Source organism: Lytechinus pictus, chromosome 14 (genome assembly GCF_037042905.1).
Source record: "Lytechinus pictus isolate F3 Inbred chromosome 14, Lp3.0, whole genome shotgun sequence".
In the NCBI taxonomy this organism is placed as follows: Eukaryota; Metazoa; Echinodermata; class Echinoidea; order Temnopleuroida; family Toxopneustidae; genus Lytechinus; species Lytechinus pictus.
This window is the reverse complement of record NC_087258.1, coordinates 16,501,930-16,524,158: the sequence shown is the minus strand read 5'-3', so window position 1 is coordinate 16,524,158 and position 22,229 is coordinate 16,501,930. Positions and strand designations below refer to the sequence as shown.

General features: G+C 36.8%; 1 protein-coding gene across 1 annotated transcript in view; it reads left to right on the top strand.

Annotated features, from left to right (window-relative positions):
* Nucleotides 1–22,229, top strand: part of LOC129275781 (basement membrane-specific heparan sulfate proteoglycan core protein-like) — a 116,969-nt gene that overhangs the window by 67,900 nt on the left and 26,840 nt on the right. Inside the window, exons 32-52 of the mRNA XM_064109134.1 lie at nucleotides 2,049–2,237; nucleotides 2,682–2,777; nucleotides 3,378–3,461; nucleotides 3,799–3,946; nucleotides 4,581–4,663; nucleotides 5,226–5,339; nucleotides 6,041–6,168; nucleotides 6,801–6,887; nucleotides 7,468–7,532; nucleotides 8,045–8,220; nucleotides 8,824–8,920; nucleotides 9,479–9,570; nucleotides 10,648–10,825; nucleotides 11,301–11,573; nucleotides 12,178–12,447; nucleotides 13,142–13,293; nucleotides 15,563–15,680; nucleotides 16,737–16,894; nucleotides 17,679–17,796; nucleotides 20,594–20,724; nucleotides 21,774–21,924. Of these exons, the coding sequence (XP_063965204.1) occupies nucleotides 2,049–2,237; nucleotides 2,682–2,777; nucleotides 3,378–3,461; nucleotides 3,799–3,946; nucleotides 4,581–4,663; nucleotides 5,226–5,339; nucleotides 6,041–6,168; nucleotides 6,801–6,887; nucleotides 7,468–7,532; nucleotides 8,045–8,220; nucleotides 8,824–8,920; nucleotides 9,479–9,570; nucleotides 10,648–10,825; nucleotides 11,301–11,573; nucleotides 12,178–12,447; nucleotides 13,142–13,293; nucleotides 15,563–15,680; nucleotides 16,737–16,894; nucleotides 17,679–17,796; nucleotides 20,594–20,724; nucleotides 21,774–21,924 (2,908 nt within the window). The remainder of the gene's footprint in view (nucleotides 1–2,048; nucleotides 2,238–2,681; nucleotides 2,778–3,377; nucleotides 3,462–3,798; nucleotides 3,947–4,580; nucleotides 4,664–5,225; nucleotides 5,340–6,040; nucleotides 6,169–6,800; nucleotides 6,888–7,467; nucleotides 7,533–8,044; nucleotides 8,221–8,823; nucleotides 8,921–9,478; nucleotides 9,571–10,647; nucleotides 10,826–11,300; nucleotides 11,574–12,177; nucleotides 12,448–13,141; nucleotides 13,294–15,562; nucleotides 15,681–16,736; nucleotides 16,895–17,678; nucleotides 17,797–20,593; nucleotides 20,725–21,773; nucleotides 21,925–22,229) is intronic.

Sequence of the window (22,229 nt, the reverse complement as noted above, 5' to 3'; positions counted from 1 at the left end):
AGCACAGCAAGAAGAGGGGAGATGTCGGGCCACTTATATCAGTGTTCTGAAGAAAGACACAGGCCTTGATAGCATTAATGAACTGAGGACAGCCATGCTTGATAGAGAGGTTCTAGAAGCACTTCTATGTAGTAGTAGTAGTAGTATTAGTAGTAGTAGTAGCAGGAGGAGTAGTCGAAGTGTAGTAGTAGTAGCAGGAGTAGGAGTAGTAGCAGGAGTAGGAGTAGGAGTAGGAGTAGTAGTAGTAGTAGTAGTAGTAGTAGTAGTAGTAGTAGTAGTAGTAGTAGTAGTAGTAGTAGTAGTAGTAGTAGTAGTAGTAGTAGTAGTAGCAGGAGGAGTAGTAGTAGTAGTAGTAGTAGCAGGAGTAGGAGTAGTAGTAGTAGTAGTAGTAGTAGTAGTAGCAGTAGTAGTAGTAGTAGTAGTAGTAGTAGTAGTAGTAGTAGGAGCAGCAGCAGCAGCAGCAGCAGCAGCAGCAGCAGCAGGAGCAGGAGCAGGAGCAGGAGCAGGAGCAGGAGCAGGAGCAGGAGTAGGAGTAGGAATAGTAGTAGCAGCAGCAGCAGTAGTAGTCAATTCAGTCCATTTTGTTTCAGTTCACTTCAATTCAATGTGGTTTAAATGCAGAACAGTTTACATGTAGTTTAATTCTGTTCAAGTTGATTTCATGCCTTTCACTTCAGCACCTTTAGTTGAAACAGTTTGAAACGGTGCAATGCAAGCCAGTGGCATAGGTCAATGAATTTGATTTCTACAGAATTCAGTTCAGCACAGCACAGCACAGTACAGTTTAGTCTTGATCTGTTGAGGGGAGACCTTTGAAGGACCTTTCAAAGACCAAAAATTGGCAAGGTCTTACAGCAGTCTCCAAGATCACCGAAATTTGTCATCTCTGTGGAATGGCTCAGAAAGACCCCTCAAAGAACTCTGAAAGACTGATGGATACATGTATTTCTTGTCTTACTGGTCTTAGACTAGTCCTATATAGATCTTTCAATGGTCTTTCAGATATCTTTTATGCAACAAGTGATCTTTCAGAATTCTTTCCATGGACTCTCCCTGGTCTTTCAATGATCGTACAATGATCTCTCATGAGTCTTACAGTGATCTACGCAAAAATCTTGAGAGAATGCTGAATGATCATGGAAAGACTAATAAGAACTTTGAAAATTCATTGAAAGACTGCTGTAAGACCATCAAAAGACAATTTTCCTCTAAGATCGCTGAAAGACTGTTTTGAACCGTTTCAGAAAGGTTTGGGACTCACAAGGACCACGAAGACCATTGAAAGATCCATCAGGAATCATGAAAGACCTCCGAGATCTTTGAAAGTTTGTTGAAAGACCCTTGAAAGGTCAAGCAAGTTTCATGGTCTTACAGCAGTCTTTCAGAGGTCTTGCTCTCTGTGGAATGGGGGTTAAGTCATTTTCATAAATATTAATCAATCCCTTGTTATTTAACTTTAGTTTATTTTCTTTTTGTTATCCAAGAGATGTATGTCAGAGCTAGTACCATGATTTGGATGGTGTGTGCGTTCAATAGATGCACACCATCATCATTATTATAATTTTTATTATCATTATTATCATTTAGGTCTCTTATTTTGGTTTAAAGTCAATTTTAACCAAAATTAAGATTTTTTTAATGAGTTATTTTACTATTAACAGTTAGCTACCTCCTCTGTTTACTTATGGAAGAGCCGTGGTGTAGTGACTCTCGCCTTGTAAACAGAGGGTCGTGTGTTCGAATCCCACCGCGGTCTAGCGTCCTTTGGCAAGGCGTTAATCCACACTTGGCCACTCTTGACCCAGGTGCTAAATGGGTACGCGGTAAGATGCGAAAGATATTGTATGTTTGAATTTGCCAGCACCATAATGAGGCTGCCATGAATGCAAGGAATGCTCCCCAGGTAGTGGAAATTGTGCACTTTTCATGCGGATTGAAATGAATCCAATGACTGGGGTAATAATATGCTATAAAGCGCGTTGAGCCATTCTGGGAAAAGCTCTATATAAAAATTGGCTATTATTATTATCATTATTATTACTTTTCAGCTTCGAGTCACACTCCAGTCGCCATCTGATTCAAGTGATGTCGCCCTGGTCAATCGAGCACAGACACAGCGGATAACCTCAGGGTTCGGGATCAATGTCCCGTCCAACAGCATTGCGTTCTCTCAGTTTAACCAGATGCCTATTGATGTCTATTATTGGGAGCTTCCATCAAAGTTTAGGGGTAATCAGGTAAGACTCCGCCCTTATCCTTACCCCTCCCCTCTCCAGTAAAAATCCTGAGATCTTGGCCGCTGACTATGCAATTGCTACGAAAGTTGGCGTGCACGTCGCCTGCGACCTAATCTACAAAATTGTGCAGTATTTTTTTTTTCATGAAAATTGTTAGATAACAACACTAACTTATGCATGATCAATATGTGAAATCATACTCACTGAATAAAGCTCCAAATTTGCCCATTTTAGTAGAAACCATTTTTTGTGTTCCTAGCATCTAAGGCATTAAACATGGAATAGAGCTTTTCACGTTACTTTCACAAAACGTCAAGGGGGGGAGGGCCTCCTGGGTGCCAGGACCCCTCCCTGGCATACATATGTAGTTATACTGCATGGTAAAACTTATCATTTTAATATTTCAAGTATCATTGGCATTTGTTTCCTTTCCTATCCCTGTAGATCACTGCGTATGGTGGCTATCTAAGGTACACCGTTAGTTACTCCACATCCCAGGCAAGAGGCAACGCTATCACTGATAACGATGTCGAGATCACTGTAAGTACATGTGCATCTAGTGCAAAGTTGTAAGACCAAACCATTTACTGTGTGTGCCACTTAAATGTTTGATAAGAAACATTGTGGAATCAATTGCAAATATTGATTGCAAATATCAATTGCAAAATAGGAGTTGAGAGTAAGGTCAACTTTATCTTCAGAGAATGGAGTGATACTTTCCTTTACAAGAAGCAGACCAGCAATTTATTTTACACGTACAATTAATTACAAAACTTACTAGTAATTTTTAGATGTGAAATTTATTTTATAATTGATCATAAATTTCCTGCATCTCATCGTTGTGTATAATACAGTAGTTCAAGCCAACTCTCAAAAGCTGTTATATTTCATAATTTTCATCTAGAAATAAGTATTCATGCCATTTGGAAGGTAAATTCAGAGTTTGTAACTCATTCATCCAAAAGATAAGAATATTTAGGTTTATAGAAAAAAAATAATCACTTAAAAGCTAGTATAATTTGTACCTTACTTTACTTTTAAGTTTTGATCAACATGTAAAAAAGTTTTTATCAGTTCTGTATTACAGTTGGATTTCTTTACTTTGAGTCCTTTTTCTTTATTTTTCTTTTTATTCCATAGGGTAATGATATCGTCCTGGTGTACAGGCAGCCAACCGGTTTGGAGCCAGATGATGCTCGTCCAGTAGCATTCCAGATTGTTGAGGTATGCTCAGGTTTCCTGATTCGTCTTGCAATTCTCTGTCAAAATTTGATTATTTTTATAGCTTGGTTCATATTCCCTCTTTTTTTGGCATGCCAGTTTGTCACTGTCATCATCTACAATACTTGTCTTTTGTTTTTGTTAGCTGGTGTCTTTGCCATATTTTTCTTCTCCATCAAATGCTGCACCACCTTCTCTTTCTTTTTTGTTCTTTACCTTCATTTTCCTTTCTTTCTTTTCTCTTTTTCATTCCCTTCTTGCCACTCTCTTCATTGTCGTCATCGTCATTGTTGTTGAATATTTTCCCTTTCATTCCTTGTCTTCAATATCGTGATTACAGGATAACTTTGTCCGTCCGGACGGCAACCCAGCGACCAGGGAGCACCTACTCATGGCCCTGGCTGACGTTAGTAACATCCTCATCCGTGCTTCCTACCATAGCGACATGCAGGAGAGCAGTATCAGGGATATTGCACTGGATATTGCAGGTAATATAATTTCTTTCCCACCTGTAGTTTGTGAAGCCAGCACGGTACTTCCTTAAATAATGCAGTAAAATTGCCAATATTCAATTTTATATTTACCAATTGAAAAAAAAACCTGACATTATTAAGATGGAGCCCAAATATACAAGATAAGAGAGCGGTTACGTACATGACTGCAGAGAAGAAAACCAATGTGTAAAGGGGACTGACCAAGCTAATATTGGTCGTTCAAGTAGGGGTAAACACTAAGCTAGACCATTAATTAACTAGACTAAAACCAACAGAACAAATATAAGGGGGAGATGTAGTTTTAGAACTACCCATCTTTGTGAAATATTTTGTAAAGATTATGTTTATTGGCTTGATGCAAATAAAAGATCTGTATTTACATATGAGAAATACCTATATTCAGTTAGTCTTGTCTGCAGACTTGAGCAAAGCTGTCTGACCTATCATCATGAGTAATATGAAAAGAAACTTCACTTGGTACGGCTTCAATATCACTATTTGTTTGCTAGTTGTCATTTTACCTCATTCTTTTGCTCTATAATTTTCACTTGACATCCTTTATAAAATATGACAACTATTTTGTATATGTTTTACCTTTATGATGTCATTTATTGTTTAACCAACACAGTTGCTCAAAATACAGGCCAGAATTCGGCAGTTGAGGTAGAGAGATGTGACTGTCCCCAAGGCTACATTGGTCTTTCTTGTGAGGTAAGGTGCAAAGTTTTGTGAGTAGAGCAATAATTTTGCTGATGGTCATAACAATGTGATGGGTATGGCGATATTGGTTTTGGTGGTGTCATTGCTAACCAGTTTTGTGCATTTATGGAAAACTGAAAAAAGAATCACAGATATTCATGTAGACCGTGGCTAAATGCACAAACAGCACAAATATCAGTTAATAAAGCAAAACCTTATGTGATAGTGGTTGTGATGGTGATGATGATGGTTATCATGATGTGGAATAGTATGGTGATAAGGTGGAATTGGTGATTAAAATGATCATGGTTATTATGTAGTTGATGTTGGTGATTATGATTGTGATCGTATTTTGATTTTGATTTTGCTTTTGATTTTGATTTTGGCTTTGACTTTGACTAATTACTTTTTACTTTTGATTTTGACTTTTACTTTGACATTGAGTTTGATTTTGAGTTTGAGTTTGATTTTTATTATGATGAAGATGATGAGCATGATGATGATTATGATTTTACAGTGCATCCCAATGATTCAAATCAAGAAATATATATATATATTTTTTTACTTCTTCCAGGACTGTGCCCCAGGTTACACCCGATCAGGCGGTGGTCTTTACCTTGGAACCTGTATACCCTGTGAATGTAACGGCCATTCTAACCAATGTGACCCCGAAACTGGAGTCTGCTATGTAAGTTTCTTCTAATTTCTCCTGTCATTTCTCACATTGAAATATACACTCATAAAATTATGTCAATGTCTGCATTTTATTGATTATATATTGTAATATATTTTCATCAGCATTACAATTGTATATTTTTATAATATTTTATGTTGTACACTCATAATATTATGTCAATGTCTGCATTTTATTGATGATTATATATTGTAATATATTTTCATCAGCATTACAATTTTATATTTTTTATAATATTTTATGTTGTTATCTTTGTTTTAGTATTTGGAAAGGGAGCACATTGCTTGACAAGCGTAAGCTTCTTGAGATCCTACCCCGTTTTTTATACCTAGTACATTTTATGTAGCAACATGTGAAAATGAATAAATGAAAATAAAATAAGAATAAGTATATTGCTCAACTGTTATGAAAAGCTGTATTACATCTTCAATTATTTTGTCTTTTCTGAAACATGAAAAATTAATTGTTCACCTTGCAGTTGTTGAAAATTTTGAAATTGATAAAATTCCATCTAAATATGTTTAGAAATGAGGGATTTTGATTTAGTTACAGGGTTCTTCTATTCCCTTAATTTATTTTTTAGCTCATTTGATACAGAGGTTTGTTGTCCATAAACATTCATGTTCTCATAATTATTGTGTTATTGCTTATAATTGTAAATGTTACTTTTGATTCTGTTATTCTGATTTCTTCAGAACTGTGTCCATAACACCGTTGGTCCATATTGTGACCAGTGTGCTAGTGGGTTCTATGGCGATGCGACAGCGGGAACTCCTGGTGATTGCCGTCAGTGTGCCTGTCCCCTCTCAGTCCCATCAAACCAGTGAGTTTAATATTCTAGATACCATGTTTATTTGGTTATATCTGGGGCCTGTAATACAAATCTTAGCAATGATCGTGGAATATTCTTTTATGATTGATTGCATTGACTACAATGTACAATTAATCATGAAAATCAAGTGTATGATTAATTGCTAACCTTTGTGTTACAGGACCCTGGTTATATCCACTACAAGCAGTTGGCCTTCTCCTCAATTAGTCTAATACCACATGGGCTATATCCACTTGGTCTACTATCCATTTGTCTAATTACCATTTAGTCTAACCATCACTTGGTGTAAACTTTGGGCTAACTATCATTTAGACTGGTGCCCACAATTGGCTATTTTTTTTAATTTCTTTGTCGTAATCTAAGTTTATAGACCAAGTGGGTTATTGAAATTGGTGCACTCTAAATGGGAATTAGAAGAAAAGATGAATGGTCTTAATGTCACTCAGACAAAATGGTTAGTAGAGGAACTGATAGACCATGACGCCCCCAAATATAAAATGTTTATAACTGTTCATTGTCTTTTGCCACCATTACTTTTAGTTCGTGATATATTCTTGTGGATTCTCTTCATTCAATAATTATTTTCTACTGCTCATCACCGTTTGTTTTGATCATTCTTGTAGATTTTCTCCAACCTGTATCCTGGATAGCGATGGACGTTTGACCTGTACTGCATGTCGGCAGGGATACACTGGCAGGAGATGTGAAAGGTCAGATTAAAAAAAATACAGAGGCCCAAATTATGGCCTAACTCTCTGTATTGAAATTATGCGAAGCCAAAAATTTTACCAACAAATTATTACATCGTGCATGTATGTTTTTAACATTTACCATGCTCTTTCTTCATAGTTTAAGCAGTGAAGAAAAATATTTTAGTTCCTATTCCCAGGCTGTTATGAATTATTTGGGTGTCAAGGTGAACTGATGATTTGAACCTTTCCATAGATAAGCCACCACTTTAGACCAGAGGCTAAATTAACCACGAGTTCAGGCCATAATATGATTAATCTGGTGAGGGTCAAATCTACAGGAAGTAATGAAATAGTTTTGGAAATTTTAAGTTAATTTGCAAAGGAGAGTATACCTAAAGAATGTTCTTGTAATTATTTTCAGTCTATTCATTAATTTTGAAATGAAGTGTACAATGTTAGCAGAGACCAAGGTGTATGCAGTCAAAATTGTTTTACAGCAAACGTAATTGTATTTGTGCACTATTAAAACCTTTTCATAATTATTCTTAAACAGTTTTCTCAAATGATAAAATCCTTTGATTTTGTTCCTTGCCAACAGTTGCGCCCCTGGTTATGAGGGAAACCCAACAGTTCCTGGTCAGACATGTAACCAAGGAAGCACTGGTAAGACTTGAAAACTTTAATCTCTTGGTTCATCCCTGAATCAATCATTTTTCTGTGTGCTTTCTGGAGCATTGTGTCTCGATGGTGTAGTCTCTGGACTTTGAATAGATGGTCGTGGGTTCAAATCCCAGCCATGGTGTAATTTCCTTCAGCATGAAATTGATCCATAATGTGCTGCTCTCAACCCAGGTGAAGTAAATGAAATGCTTGTGTGCTGTAAAAGACTGCCAGCCTAAAGCCGGGGTACAATACCCTAGTCCTTTGGAAGTGTATGGAGATGTTGTATCATAATTTGCTATGTGCTATGCAAGAACTGTTAATAGACCTAATGCATATGTCATCAATCCCATAGTACCTTCCCTCAGATAATATAGGAATACATTTAGACAGAAGTGCCTGCTACAGATCACCAATGCATGGCAGGCAATGGCTTCATTCTCTAAGATGGCGGCACGATGACGTCAATGCATAAGGTCCATTATTGCTATTATTCTTTGTGTTTTCACCTGCAGTTGACCGTATCCCAAGCGTCGTCATCTCACCTGCCGAGGCTTCGGCCGTCTTGGGTGGAACCATCGTCTTTGTTGTCAGGATATCTGGTAACTACACTACTGCACTCTGGCGGAGGGCCGATGGACAGCCGCTTTCTCCCAGCGCCTATGTGGAACCAGGAACCTACAGACTACAGGTAATGAAGAGATGTTCTGGAAATCTTACTCCTCAGACTTCATTCTGATCTCCACCAACAAAAAGTAGTGTTATGAATAATGTTTTTACCAAGGACCATCCCTGACTTGGACGCTCTTACATTCCCAATTATGGAAACCAAGAGAATAGAACTTCAAGTGCTTGTTTCATAAAGGACTTACAACTGTTGTAACTTTGCCATTATGGCAACTACCATGGTAATTAGGCTCAAGTAATGCAAAAACTAGAACACACTACTAACACCACTTACATCGGTACATATCCAGTCCAGTTTGCTCCAACTCTGGGGCATCGGTTAGTGTTTAAGAAGAAGATGAAGGTTCATAAGATATTTTTGGTCTGGATTCAATATACCAGTTTTTGCAGAAGATCCAATCAAAATTTTGAGATTTCTCTTTTCAGGACGGTCAATGAATTTAGGGATTTTTCCCTCACTAAACTAAGAATCCTTATAAACCTTCTTTACCCTTCACATCCTCCCCCTTCCCCTGGATTATGCAATGGCTTTTCTGTATAGGGTTAATCCTTGTTAGGTCTGGACCTCTACCACTACTAATTCTTAATAATTTTCTTCTTAATCTAGATCCGTAATCTCAGGCCTAACGATGCAGGGGTTTACGTCTTCATTGTAACAAACAGATATGGATCTGGAACAGCGGAGGTCAGGCTAGAAGTAGTTGGTGAGTGTGAATAGAAGATTACATGATGTCATTGCATGGAATATTTTGTTATAATCTTATTCAGTTATGTTTTCTTTTTCAGGTAATCATTTACTCTATTCATTGCATATTTTGCTCAGATATTTGATGTATTAGTGTTCAACTGTCAGCTTAACATTAAAAAAAAACCAACTCCCATCAATATATCGTTGTATTTGGTTAATGTGTGTCTTAGTTTAAATTTTTCATTCTGTTTCCTTTCTACTATTTATTTTTAGCAAGAATGTTTTTTAGGAAATGGTAGTGGTTGCTTTTTAACTGATTGCTAAGAAAGTATGAATGCTTGTAAGCAAGTGACCAGAGGACCAACAGCTTAAGGTCCTTTCCGAGGGCCCTGGTAATGAGGATTTAAATGCCTTACCAAAGGGAATTAGCATACCAATTGGGAATCGAACCCCTGTCACCAGAATACAAAACACGCTCTACCGACTGAGCTCATTTCAGTGAAATTTCTCTCGTCTTTATTTGTTTTATTATATGAAAGACATTGATTTAATTCTTATTATTACCTTTTTGCAGGTCAAGCAATGAGAGTAGTCATCAACGATCCCCAAACCATAGAAGTACCTGAAGGAGAAACTGTTCAGTTTGTTTGCCGAGGAATTAGCCAGGTAAGAGGACAATTTCGTGATTGACACTGGGCACTCTCTATTAAACTTAAAGGCCCGTATTCTGAAGTCGGGTTTAACTTAAACTCAGGTTTAAAGTTGTGGTTTAAGTATGGGAAGCCAAAAGTATCACAATTTTTATTAAGTTGTATGTTTCTTATGTTTACTCTGCTCTTTCCTGATTCTTTGATGGTGAAGACAATCATCTATTTATACTTCCTACACAATTATGAATGATTTGAGAGCCGAATGAGTTCCCATACTTAAACCACAACTTTAAACCTGAGTTTAAGTTAAACCCGACTTCAGAATACGGGCCAAAGAGGGGGCAAAGTTACATGTACCAACATCATGTGCGGTCTCTCATTGCCCATGTGTTGTAGATAGCAAGTCTTAAAATTAAAGATATTTTATTGATAAAGAATTTACCCTGTAATGTTATTTTGTATTGAGAAACTGAAAAGTTTCAAGAGGACATCATGGTACATGTAGTATTATTATTGTGATATGAATATATTGAGTCGTAAATTGGGAGTTAGCATTCAATCGGGCTTATTTTCATATTGCAAGACTGCACTGCTCAGAATGATGCCTTATGGGTTAGGAACATGGCCAGATTTGAGTAGTTGAGGACTCAAGGTGTTGCTCTACAAGGCTGTTACTTCTTACTCTGTAATATTTTGAAATGGCACTCTGTAATTTTTGAATAGATTTCTTTTAAAATAGAAACCTTGCATGTGTGATTAAAGAAAGTTGCAATCAACGATGAGAAATATTGAATAAATTTACCACTCATTAATAAATTGTCCTACAAATCTTTTTCAAATTTGCAATGTTAAAAAATGAAGTGAAAAAAAATAGCATAGCTAATTTCAAGGCCTCTATATACCAGCTCTTAAAGCACAGTCAAGGCTACTGCCAGGTCATAACTAGTTTAGATGTAAACACTGAGTAGGGCCAGATAATGAAATCTTCCACTCCCCATCCCCCTGAAGAGAGAAGTTCTAATAGTTGCTCGAAGCAGGTATTCTAACTTTACATAATATACCAACTCCTCTTTTTTCCCCTTTGCTTTGATAGACACCGGCCTACACTATTGCCTGGAGTCGATCAGACGGCAGTCTGCCACCGAATGCCAGGGACTTTATGGGCATTCTAACGATAGACTCTGTCAGGTTAACGGATGCTGGACAGTATGTGTGTATGGGATCAAACCAACTGGATACTGCTAATGCCTATGCTACTCTTATCGTCACATGTAAGTGAATCATTTGGTATGAAGGTCTTAAGTTGTTGAATTTTTGTTGCAGATCGTATGCTTATTGTTTTTTCCTTGCAAGAACCATAGATCTATGTATTGATGAGTATTTTGATAAGTTACACTGAGTGTTTATCGAACCCATATACCTGCAGTAATATTTTATTTGTAAAGTGATCTAAGATTAAGAAAAATATTGGTTATGTTGAATTATTGAGAGCTTGTTCACTTTCTCAGTCACACTTTGATTGAAATGGGCATACATAAAGATTGCATTTTGGCCAAAAGATGATGCTGCCCCTTTGCCATGTTCACCAGTTTCTTACTTTATTTTCTTCATAATCCTGATGATTCCTGCATCCTATGTAATACCATAGACAACTTCATGCAGTAATCAAAAGAAACTTTTTACAGTAGTAACCTGTTTATCAGTACACAATGTTCTGCTGATTACATAAAGTGACTTTCTTTACAGCTTCTGTTGAAGTGCCCACTGTCCGCATCGAGCCCCGCTTCGTCCGGTTGACGGAGGGAGACCGCGTCGAGCTCCGATGCATCGCGACAGGCAACCCCACTCCGACGCTTCGCTGGACCGGTGGTCAAGGAGGGGTATTGAACCCTGAACATACCTTTCAAGATGGTCTCTTTGTCATCCCCAAGGTCAGGGCCTCTGATGAGGCGGAGTACCACTGTGAGGCCACCAACTCTGCAGGAATGGCTACTGTCAGGACGGTGGTCTATGTCAGTCGTAAGTAGTGTACCTGATGATTCCTTCGATATCATTTAATGGACATGGCATGTCTCTTCTGTAGGCATTGGGATGTGCTGTTTTAATATTATTATTGTTGTTGTTGTTGTTATTATTTCATTTAGCACTTCAGAAAATGCAATTTACAAGAGAAAACAAATAGATGATGGATGTTTTGCGTTAACAACTAAAGTAGATACTCTTTCGGAGTTCATTGAACAACTGAACTTATGCCATTCGGTTGAATCATGGACAAGGTTTTCAGGAGAATCATTCCCTACCTCATGACATATTAGTGGCTAGCAGGCAAAGAAAGTGACATCTTTAACACTCCAAACTACACCTACATTATTGGAGATATTGTAACTTGATAATAGGGACAATGTGATTAGACTATTTATCCCACCGCTGTCACCAGAAGTGAATTTCCGGAAAGATTTTCCAGAATTTGTGCTTTTTAGTGCCATTTGCTAAATGTATTTGACAGCTCATTTCTTCTTGCCATCTCTAAACTGATTAAATAATTTTTAAAGCAATATTTTCTGTTACGTGATTGGATACCTTCAAGCAAATGATGGCTTTATGGCTTGACATCTCTTTGCAGCTTCCCGCGTCCCATCTGTGACTATCAGCCCTACCTCGGAGTCGGTCAACGAAGGAGAGCGAGTCATCTTCTATTGCCAGGCAACCGGTGACCCCGCCCCCGAGAGGGTGTGGACCCGGGTTGGTGGAGAATTGCCAGCCAACTCCCGGCAAGAGAATGGTTACCTCGTCATCTCAGCGGTGTCCTACCTGGATGAGGGAACGTACAGGTGCACGGCAACCAACAGCCATGGCACAGACTATAGCGATGGACAGGTCACCATCAGTACAGGTCATTAGCCACTCAATTGTTGATAGTAATATTCACAACCTGTCACTATTTACCATTGATTATTAGATTCTGTGGCATTAGCTCTGATGACCATTGCTTTGATGAAATATATGCACTCACAAAACCAAATTTAAATTAAGCTTATTCCATAAACAAACCCTTATCCTATTGCCTATAATTGTTTCCACTACATTATTTTGCTCAGAAGACCATGTCAGAGTGCAAGTGTACAAAATTCTTAGCATTGCGAAGTTTTAAGTCATGATAGCAACCAAGCATGGTATGATGTAAACAGACTGGGGACTGTACACTGGTTTATTCTGTCATGATAGGAGCAATGGGGAAATTCTTGCTCCGCGACGTACGGAGGATTCAAGAACTCAGTAAATGAATTGAAAAATGACCGTCAAATGACAAAGAACAGCTGGGAGGTCTTTGTTGAAAACTAGTGAACCACAACAGCAGTTTTGCCATAAGCTTGGAGCCGACGAAAAATCGCATATATGTCGTTTGTCCAGAGTCAAAGACGAAACTGCTGTTTTTGATTCAACAATTGTCGACAAAGACTTCTTGGTTTTTCTTTGTCATGAAGGGCATTTGACAATACATTTCCTCGTTTCTTGAACCCTCTGTACTTCTCTGTGCGAAAACTCTCTACCTACCAACTAATGAAACTGATGTTTGCTCAACACAGATAGCCACAGAAGCCCAACTGCCCGTATTGAGCCCGATGAGGTCGTGATCACGCAGGGTTCCACCCAGGTCCTTCGTTGCTTGGTCACCGGTGTTCCTACTCCTACTATCACCTGGACAAGAAGTAGTGGACCATTGTCACCTAATCAGCAGGTCAGTTGATAAGAGTTCTGAAGCAAGCGATGAAGTCACATTTTTTTGGCATTTCAACATTTTTTATACCATACTTAAGCAGGGCATGCTGAAAACATCCACTGCCCAAATTTGGTGGGAACTGGTCCTTGGGGGTTAAAGGTATGAGGACTATATGAATACATTGACTTCAGTTGGGCTAATTATGTATTAATGAGGTCATATATTGGGCCCCCATGGACAGATTCCCTTGAATTTTGGGTTGTGGGTGTATTTCAGCATGCCCCTCCAAGGTCTGGTATTAAAAAATCTGGAGAAATGCAAAAAAATATTTTGTGACTTCACACTATGATACTCTATGTATGATAATTAGTTTATTGGAATTAAAGGCAATGATGATGATTATTCTGATGTTAGATGTTCAAATTGTACACTTATTTTCCAATATGACACTCCAAATGTTGGATTTTACAAGCATAGTTATGTTTATGAAAACAAACATTTAGTTGATTCCTGAAAAATGTAAAATTCATGAGCCGACCTGCAATTACAAAATCAAAATTTACATCATGACCTGTGTTTTAATTTTTTTCTTAAACTTGATACCACAAATTGGAAGATCTGAGAGAAAGAAATATTCTTATGACACATTACTCTCCTCATGTGCATCATTTTTCATGTGAGCTAAATGGTATGACCCATGTGTAGTTAGCCTGTAAATTGAATCAACAATCAACATTGAGTCAATATCATTATACAGATATACCAGGCTTACAGAATAGTGGGGAATTATTCATCTGGGGTTAAACTGGCAAATATTACATGACACCTAGATAGATCCTTGTCATTTGATCGGTTGTTCAATATCGATCATTCAGCCCATTTACGATGACGTCATCGACCGTGCAATTTTGGATCCATTCATCGTGCAATTTTGGATCCATATGATTTTGTACATTGCACACGCGCACCAAGACGGACTGCAGGCAGACTTCAGGCCACACAAGTAAAACCACCCGTGTTTGCATGCAGAGCGTATGTTGTATGTACGCGACAACAGTCAGACGGCAGGTCCCAAGAAAGTGGCTTCTTTCATCCAAGTGATATTCATGACTTGAGATGTTTTGCATATATAATGAGCTTGATGCGGACCTAAACACCTCTTTTCATTCGGTCATTGCTGCTCTAATTGTGCATCGAATTTCATAAATTTGGTATCATTGTAAAGAAGAAGAATCATTCTTTCAGCTCATGTGTTTAGATTTGTTCAAAGATTTTGTAATATAGGTTAAAATTTTGATCTAAAATATGCTACAAAATAATTATTTTCACCTGACAAAAGCTGCTATTTTCACACTTTATTTTTGTTTGAGCCCAAATGATTTTTAGATCATGATAAAGCTGAATATGTATGCTTTAAAATGATATAGGTTTCAAAATAAGAATTGGTTTAATCGGGTCAAGATCACACTTTTCATTTGCCAAGTACATAAAGCAGCTTGAAAACAAGAATACTGCACTCTGATTGGTCAAACAGACCACACACTGGCAAATTCCAACGGTTCTAGAGCCTGGGCTCATGGGAAGGTCACACTTCCCATGTGGTAATCTCCTCAAATACCCCGCGCCTGTTCTGTGAACCTTATCCAGCCAATCAGAACTCTGGATTTCATGCAAGTACAAAATTTCAGAAATCTCGTCTTGTACCTTGGTGGGAAAAGTGTGATCTTGACCCGATTAAAAGGTGCCGCATATCAAGAGTGGCATTGTGAGAAAGTACAGAAGTTCAGCTTTATGTTGATATAGATATCATTGAGGCTCAAAATAAAAAGTTTTGCACAATTTGCAAAAGAAAACAGAGGAAGAAAATTCAGTTTTGAGGCACATTTTCAGGCCAGAAATTTACTTATTTAACAAAATATTGTATACAAAAGAAATGACCAATATCAAAGAGTAACCTTTACTCTATCTGATGGTGCAATAATATTTCATTTAACTTGAGGTTAAAACAGGTAAATTCTTAGAGAAAGAAAATCTCACGAATCACGAGATTTTGCAAGGAGGAGGATTCAGCCACGAGATGATTTGGATGAATCTGGCCTTTTTGCTCATTAGCATAGGGACCTGCGGTCTGACTGACAACTAACAGATCGAGCTCGATTTTTTTTTCCAATCATGTGAGCACCAACTGACCAATTATTGAATATTCCTGAATATTCATAGAATTGATTTATGAATGTTCATGAATATTCATAGAGGGGATATAATCATAAATATTTCTTTCTTCTAGGCTTTAAATGGAGTTCTACGCTTCGTTAATGCTGATATAGATGATCGAGACATGTACAGCTGTACCGCTACAAACAGTGCTGGTTCCTACACAGCAACTGCATACGTGGAAATAGAAAGTAAGTCAAGATTTTTTTTATGAAACTCAAATCAATTTGTAACTTCTACTTACTGTTTCTCAACCTGTGATATTATATACCAAGTACTCATGTGATTATACAATGTGCTGTCTGCCAGATCCGGAATCAGTTTCATAAAGCTGTTCATAAGTTAAGAGCGACTTAAAGATCGACTGGTGATCATGAAGTGATACACATCAGATTTCAATTGGTGTTGCTCCAGTTCCTAAGAAAGGGTCACCAGTCGTTCTTCAAGTCGTCCTTAAAGTCGCTCGTAACTTACGAACAGCTTTATGAAACACCCACCAGGGTCATGATATTCACTGATATGATTTATTTTTTACCAATTGATAGTTTCAAGCTTGTGTTTGTTGTTTGAATACCCCATTAACTAATAATAAAATACTGACATAATGAATAAAGTTAAACAGTCAGAAATAATGAAAACTGAATTCCATTCTTGTGAAATTGGGAAGAGTACTCATGCAGTTTGTCGGCATACACTAGCTAAAACGTCCAGTTGAGTGTTTCATAAGTTTGTAAGTTATGAGCAACTACTGCTGATCCTTTCCTGTGATGTGTGATAACTACAAATTTTTACTGGTTTTGATTTAGCTTGTACAATAGAATCACTAGTCCTTCATAACGTCGCTTGTAATTTTATGAGCAGCTTTATGAAACTCTATCCTGATGGGTGTTTCATAAAGCTCTTCGTAAAGTTACGCATGACTTTAAGCATGACTGGAACATGTTCTTAGGTGCTTAGTCAACTACACAGGGATATATCATACAGCACAAGAAAGGATCACCAGTCGTGTGTAAATCATTCATAACTTATGAATGGCTTTGTGAAACACAATCCAGGTTAACAGCCAATTAAATAGAACAAAATGAAAAATTAAACCAAAATTTATTTATATTAATGCTTATGATGCTCAAGTCTGTAAGTAGTGTTTCATTTTGTGCAGTTTTATCTTAATTTTTTGTCATTTTGTACAGTGCTTTGTAACTTTTAAATAAGTGCTAAGAAGTCATTATAATTATCTTGATTGATAGGGAGGGAAGCTCCTGTGATCGAGATCCTACCACGCACCACCTACATAGCAACCGATGGGGACAACATCCAGATCCAGTGTCGAATCATTTCTGGTATCCCAACGCCGAATGTTTCATGGTCCAGAGCTAACGGAGCTCCCTTGGAAGACAATACAAATGTGAGCATTACAAACCTCAAGTGTAACGTGTGTGCTATCTTTCGGTATCTCCCCTCAAGCTGACAGTCATATATTCTTGTTATGTTGTGTTGGAAATACTAGAATAAGCATTTCATGAATAAATTTTGAAATTCTGACTTCATTCTGAATTATGAAAAAGGGATGCTTTAACGCCAGATGAAAGAGACAATGAATTAGAGATCATTAATTCAAAATGAGCAGGCTTTTATATTACATTAACATCAGATATGTACCAGTGCAAGTGTTGATCAAAACATTTTTTCAAGACTTGAGCATGTATCACTCTCAGAAATATGATTTATACAAGTTAAGACTCAAACTAGAATGACTCTGGTGTAAAAGTGTGGGTCAGTGATTAAAGAGTATGCATGAGAAAAAAAAGGGATAGCTTTTAATGGAGCACAAGACACTTTTAAACAAGTTAGATTTTGGTATTTTGTGAGCTATGTTATTTTCTTTTAGCATATATTCAGACTATACATAGACCCTGAGGCTGGTTTCACAAAGCTGTTTGACTATACAACTGGTGATCCCTTCTTATGGTAAATGATATATCCCAAATTATAGAGATATATTCTAATTAGACCCCACATTTTCAGAAGTAGCTCATTTCTAGCTCCCCGAAAAACAATCCCCATGTGTGAAGTCATCCATAACTTATGAACAGCTTTTTGCATCACCCACTTATTATGTTTACACCATTGTATATAGCTTTTCCAAACTGTTGCCATGCCAACTGTCATAATTTGTATGTTTTTGTTAGGATGAGATGGGTGTACTGAGCATCATAGGGGTAACATCCGAGAATCAAGGGGCTTATATCTGTACAGGAACAAACACCGCTGGATCTGTTACAGCTACAGCCACTATTAGGGTACAAGGTGAGGTCCTTACTGATTGTTTTCATTTTAAGTATTCTGATGGATGATTCGTCCTTTGTCAAGGCGTTAATCTACATATCATCTATCTAGGTGAGGTCATTGATGATTTAAATGTTATATTCCTCATTCAAGATGATTTATTCTTTGGCAAGTTGTTAATGTACAGTTGGCACTCTCCACCCAGGTGTAGTAGGATGGGTACCCGGTAGGAAGAAATTCTGTGAATACTTGACTGCCTGATCAGGGTAGCATGTTAAGTCGGGGTAATAATAACATTATCATGTTAAATTGAATAGTTATCGGAACTGAAATGGCTACCCTTGGTAAATGTTATGTTGTTATTGTTATCATGATTGGTCAAATATGTAGAAATGAATGGGACATTGATTTTGGTGATGGACCTTATGTGTTCCACTGATCTCTTCATTTCATGGAGTCAAAAATTTCACTAAACTCTCCAAGTTTTTACTATCAATAGACCTTTAATATGCATTGTCGTCATTGCACTGCCATCTTAGAGGCTGAAACCATTGCTTTGTATGCATTGCTTATCTGCAGCTGGTGCAACTCTGACAACTCTGTTTACATGTGTTCCTATATCCTCTGAGGGAGGGCGCTGTGAGATTATGACGTCACATGCATTGTGAAATTGAAAGTATTTCACAGGTCTATTGCCCTGTGAAATTGAAAGTACATGTATGTCAACTTTCACTATTTGGCTATCAGTTTTTCTGAGAAAGTAAAAAATATGTTCCAGTGTCTCAATTTGGACTATGATGATGATGATAATCATAGTAAACAGCATTTGTGTAGCGCCATATTTCTGAAAAGAATCATTCAGTTGGTCTGTGAAAATGAAAATATTTGGACTGTGAAAATGCACCCCAGAGCTCGACATATCGATTGTCCTATCTTTCAACGGTTCCTCTTTATGCGTATCGGAAATGCAAGTATTTTTTTTTTTTTTTTGTCCTCAGAAGAGGTATTTATTACATTAAAATCAATAATCAAACACATACAATATATACAATTAGTTTCATATTTCACAACCTTTTGATTTCATCATACTGTGTTTCTGATATTTTTATCATGTTACTCTTTTACATTGAAATCAATAAACAAACACAAACAATATATACAATTAGTTTCACATTTCACAGGCTTTTGATTTCGTTGTACTGTTTTTCTGTTAGTTTTATCTTATTACTCTTTTCAAGAAATCTTAAATTAATGACTAATTCTCTCTTGAAATCTGACAACATAGAAAAATAGCTGAATTTTTTTGAAGTGAACTGAGCCAACATATAGACTCTATAAATCGTATATTGTGCGAAAACCAAAATTACATTAAGAAAAGCCATGTTTTCATTTTCAACATCGTGGCCAATCAATAATGTTTTCTCATTAATCTGAATATTCACATTAAACTGGATCTTAATGAAATACCGTAGTTTTTGCCAAAATAAATTCACATGTGGACAATGCAACAAAATATGATCTAGAGTTTCAATTTGTTTACAATGGTTACAAGTCATGTCTGATGTGATATTCCATCGAACTAAATTCTCTTTATACGGCAAAATCCGATGCAGCAATTTGAAATTATATTGTTTAACTCTGTTATTAAATAATTTTCCAAACTTAAATTTTAGCAATTTGCTCCAATCATAATCTTCTGCAAGTGATAAACTGTCTTGCCAAAAATATAACACCGTTGGGTGTAAATTCTTTTTTATATCTACAAAATATGTGTAGAATTGTTTTGTTTTTTATATTGTAATGTCAGTTGAGTCACCGGTTTTAATTTGAATAAATTTATCGTTTTGCGTTCGTTGATCATCTTGATTTTCAAGCTGAGCAGTGTTTAACTTACCGAACCAATATTTTGGAAAAGCGGTTTTAATTTTAGCATATTGAAATAAGATACAAAGAGAATTCATCGACAGTAAGTCTGTAATACTTTCAGAGTTTTTCCATGAACCATTTTCAATTAAATGGTGTACTTTAACTATACCCTCATCGTACCATTTTCTGAAATACAGTAACTTGTTTTCATGTTTTATATTTGAATTATTCCATATGATTTCATTTTCAAATTGAGTTACTTCGAATATATTAAGATAGTGAAGTTCAGCCCATGAAGTAAGTAGGTCTGTATAAAATGTAGGTAATGAATATTTTTTGCATAATTTGATCATGTCTACTGGAGAACAGTTACATTGAATAGATAATGGTATACCACCTAATTTATGTAACCAAAACTCACAAATATATTTCCATGGTGGATCATCACCTCTTACATTTTTGGTAACCAAGAAAGTGTGAGTGATTTCAATCTAGAATCTATATCAATCATACCCAAACCCCCATAATGGGGTGAATTAATAATGTAAGCTCTTTTCACTTTTTCTCTTTTAGAATTCCATAAAAATGAATGAATTATTTTATTAAGTTCTTTGATATAATTTTGGGGCATGATGTAGCATGTGCTTAAGTATATTAACTGTGATACAAGTAACATTTTTATAATAACTATTCTCCCATAGTATGTCAGATTTCTCATCTTCCAAACGAGCACCACAGAGCTTGACATATCGATTGTCCTATCTTTCAACGGTTCCTCTTTATGCGTATCGGAAATGCAAGTATGTATGCATGAGCAGATGATTGCAAAATGAAGGGCAAAGGAATGATGACATTCTATAATCAAGAGATTATCAAAATGGTTCTCATAGAAAAAAATTATCAATAACTTGTTTATGTGACTGTGACATATATTTAAAAATTACTATCCTAGGTCTACCTCAACTGACGATTACACCAAGGAGTCCTGCTGAATTCCGGGTTGGTGAGACAGCCGTCTTGGAGTGTGTTGCCACAGGAGAACCCCTTCCAACTGTCCAGTGGATGGTCATGAATAATCAACAGGTATATTACACACAAAGTATATTACCAAGGGCATTGGAAAGAAATATCGACCACCTGTTACTAGAATTAGATCAGTCTATAATGCATGGACTGACTGTTTCAGTATGGAAGATGATGAATAGTTTCATTAATCGATGTATTTAATGGGCCATTGGGAAAAACTTATCTACCTAAATTTGAATTTGTCAGTTCAAACACACATGGAGGATTGTTCCATATTTTCAGTTGATGATTGTAAATACCTGACCTAGTAATATGAATTATTATTTAATGAAATGAGGAAATACATACTCAATTCCTACTCTGAGCACTGAACAAACCTGAAATCGAATGAGACCTGTCACATAAGCCTCAATTTATAAAAATTCTATCTATGCAAATAGATGAGTTAATTGGATTTATAATTCTAAGGAATTATTTTTTAAGGTTTTCATTTGACTGTTTACTTAGTACGTGATTAGTTGGAGGCAATTCTGTCACTTGCAAGTTTACTTTATGCAAATCAAGCCCTTAGATGTGATGACTGAGGTAATAATATATATGTTAAGCATGTAGAGACATCATTCTGATGTATCAAATTCTGTATAACAGGAAAATATAATTATTTTATTATTATTATTAATACAGATATATATATATATGTCATTGTTCAAAACCCACCTACACCCGACAAAGGAAATTATAATTGGTATAGTGTCGAAAATCTGTCTATCTGACGGTCAATCGGATCTGGGTCACCCTAGCCACTAACCCGTCTCTGTGGTCTAGTGGTTAAGGCACCGGCGTTCAAAGCTGGGGGCCTGGGTTCGATTCCCGGCAGAGACATTTTTTCGGCATTGTCAATTTTTCCAAAGGGCAGATAGCTCTGGGGAACCTTGATTTAAGCTACGCCTACCATTGTTCTCTTTATCCATTTCTTTCACAAAAATATTTATATAAAAGAGTTGCCAAAGCTGTTGTACATGTATAATCTCACACATACATGTATATATATTGTATATAATAATTTCTTATACCTTAATTATTGATGAAATAATTCTGTATTGAAGGTGTATCAACCTATTGCTGCTGCTTTTAACATGGAGGAGGAGTCTAGTGCTATGCATTATATCCAGAGTGTATCAATGAATGATGCTGGCAGCTACATGTGCAGGGCAGAAAATGGTGCAGGATACGTTGAACAGGAATTGCTTGTGAGCGGTAAGTGCTATGTCAGATTAATCAGGGAGCAGATTGAGAATAAGGGGGGGGGGGTGGCTACCAGTATGCGTTAATCAAAAGTGTATCAATGAATGATGCTGGCAGGTACATGTACAGGGCTGAGAATGGTGCAGGATATGTGGAACAGGAATTGCTTGTGAGAGGTAAGTGCTATGTCAGATAAATTACGGAGTAGATTGAGAATAAGGGGGGGAGGGGGCTACAGGTATGCATTTTATCCAGAGTATAGAGTATACAAATGGTGGGTAGTGCGAGCAGCATTTTCCTTATCATATAAGGTAACC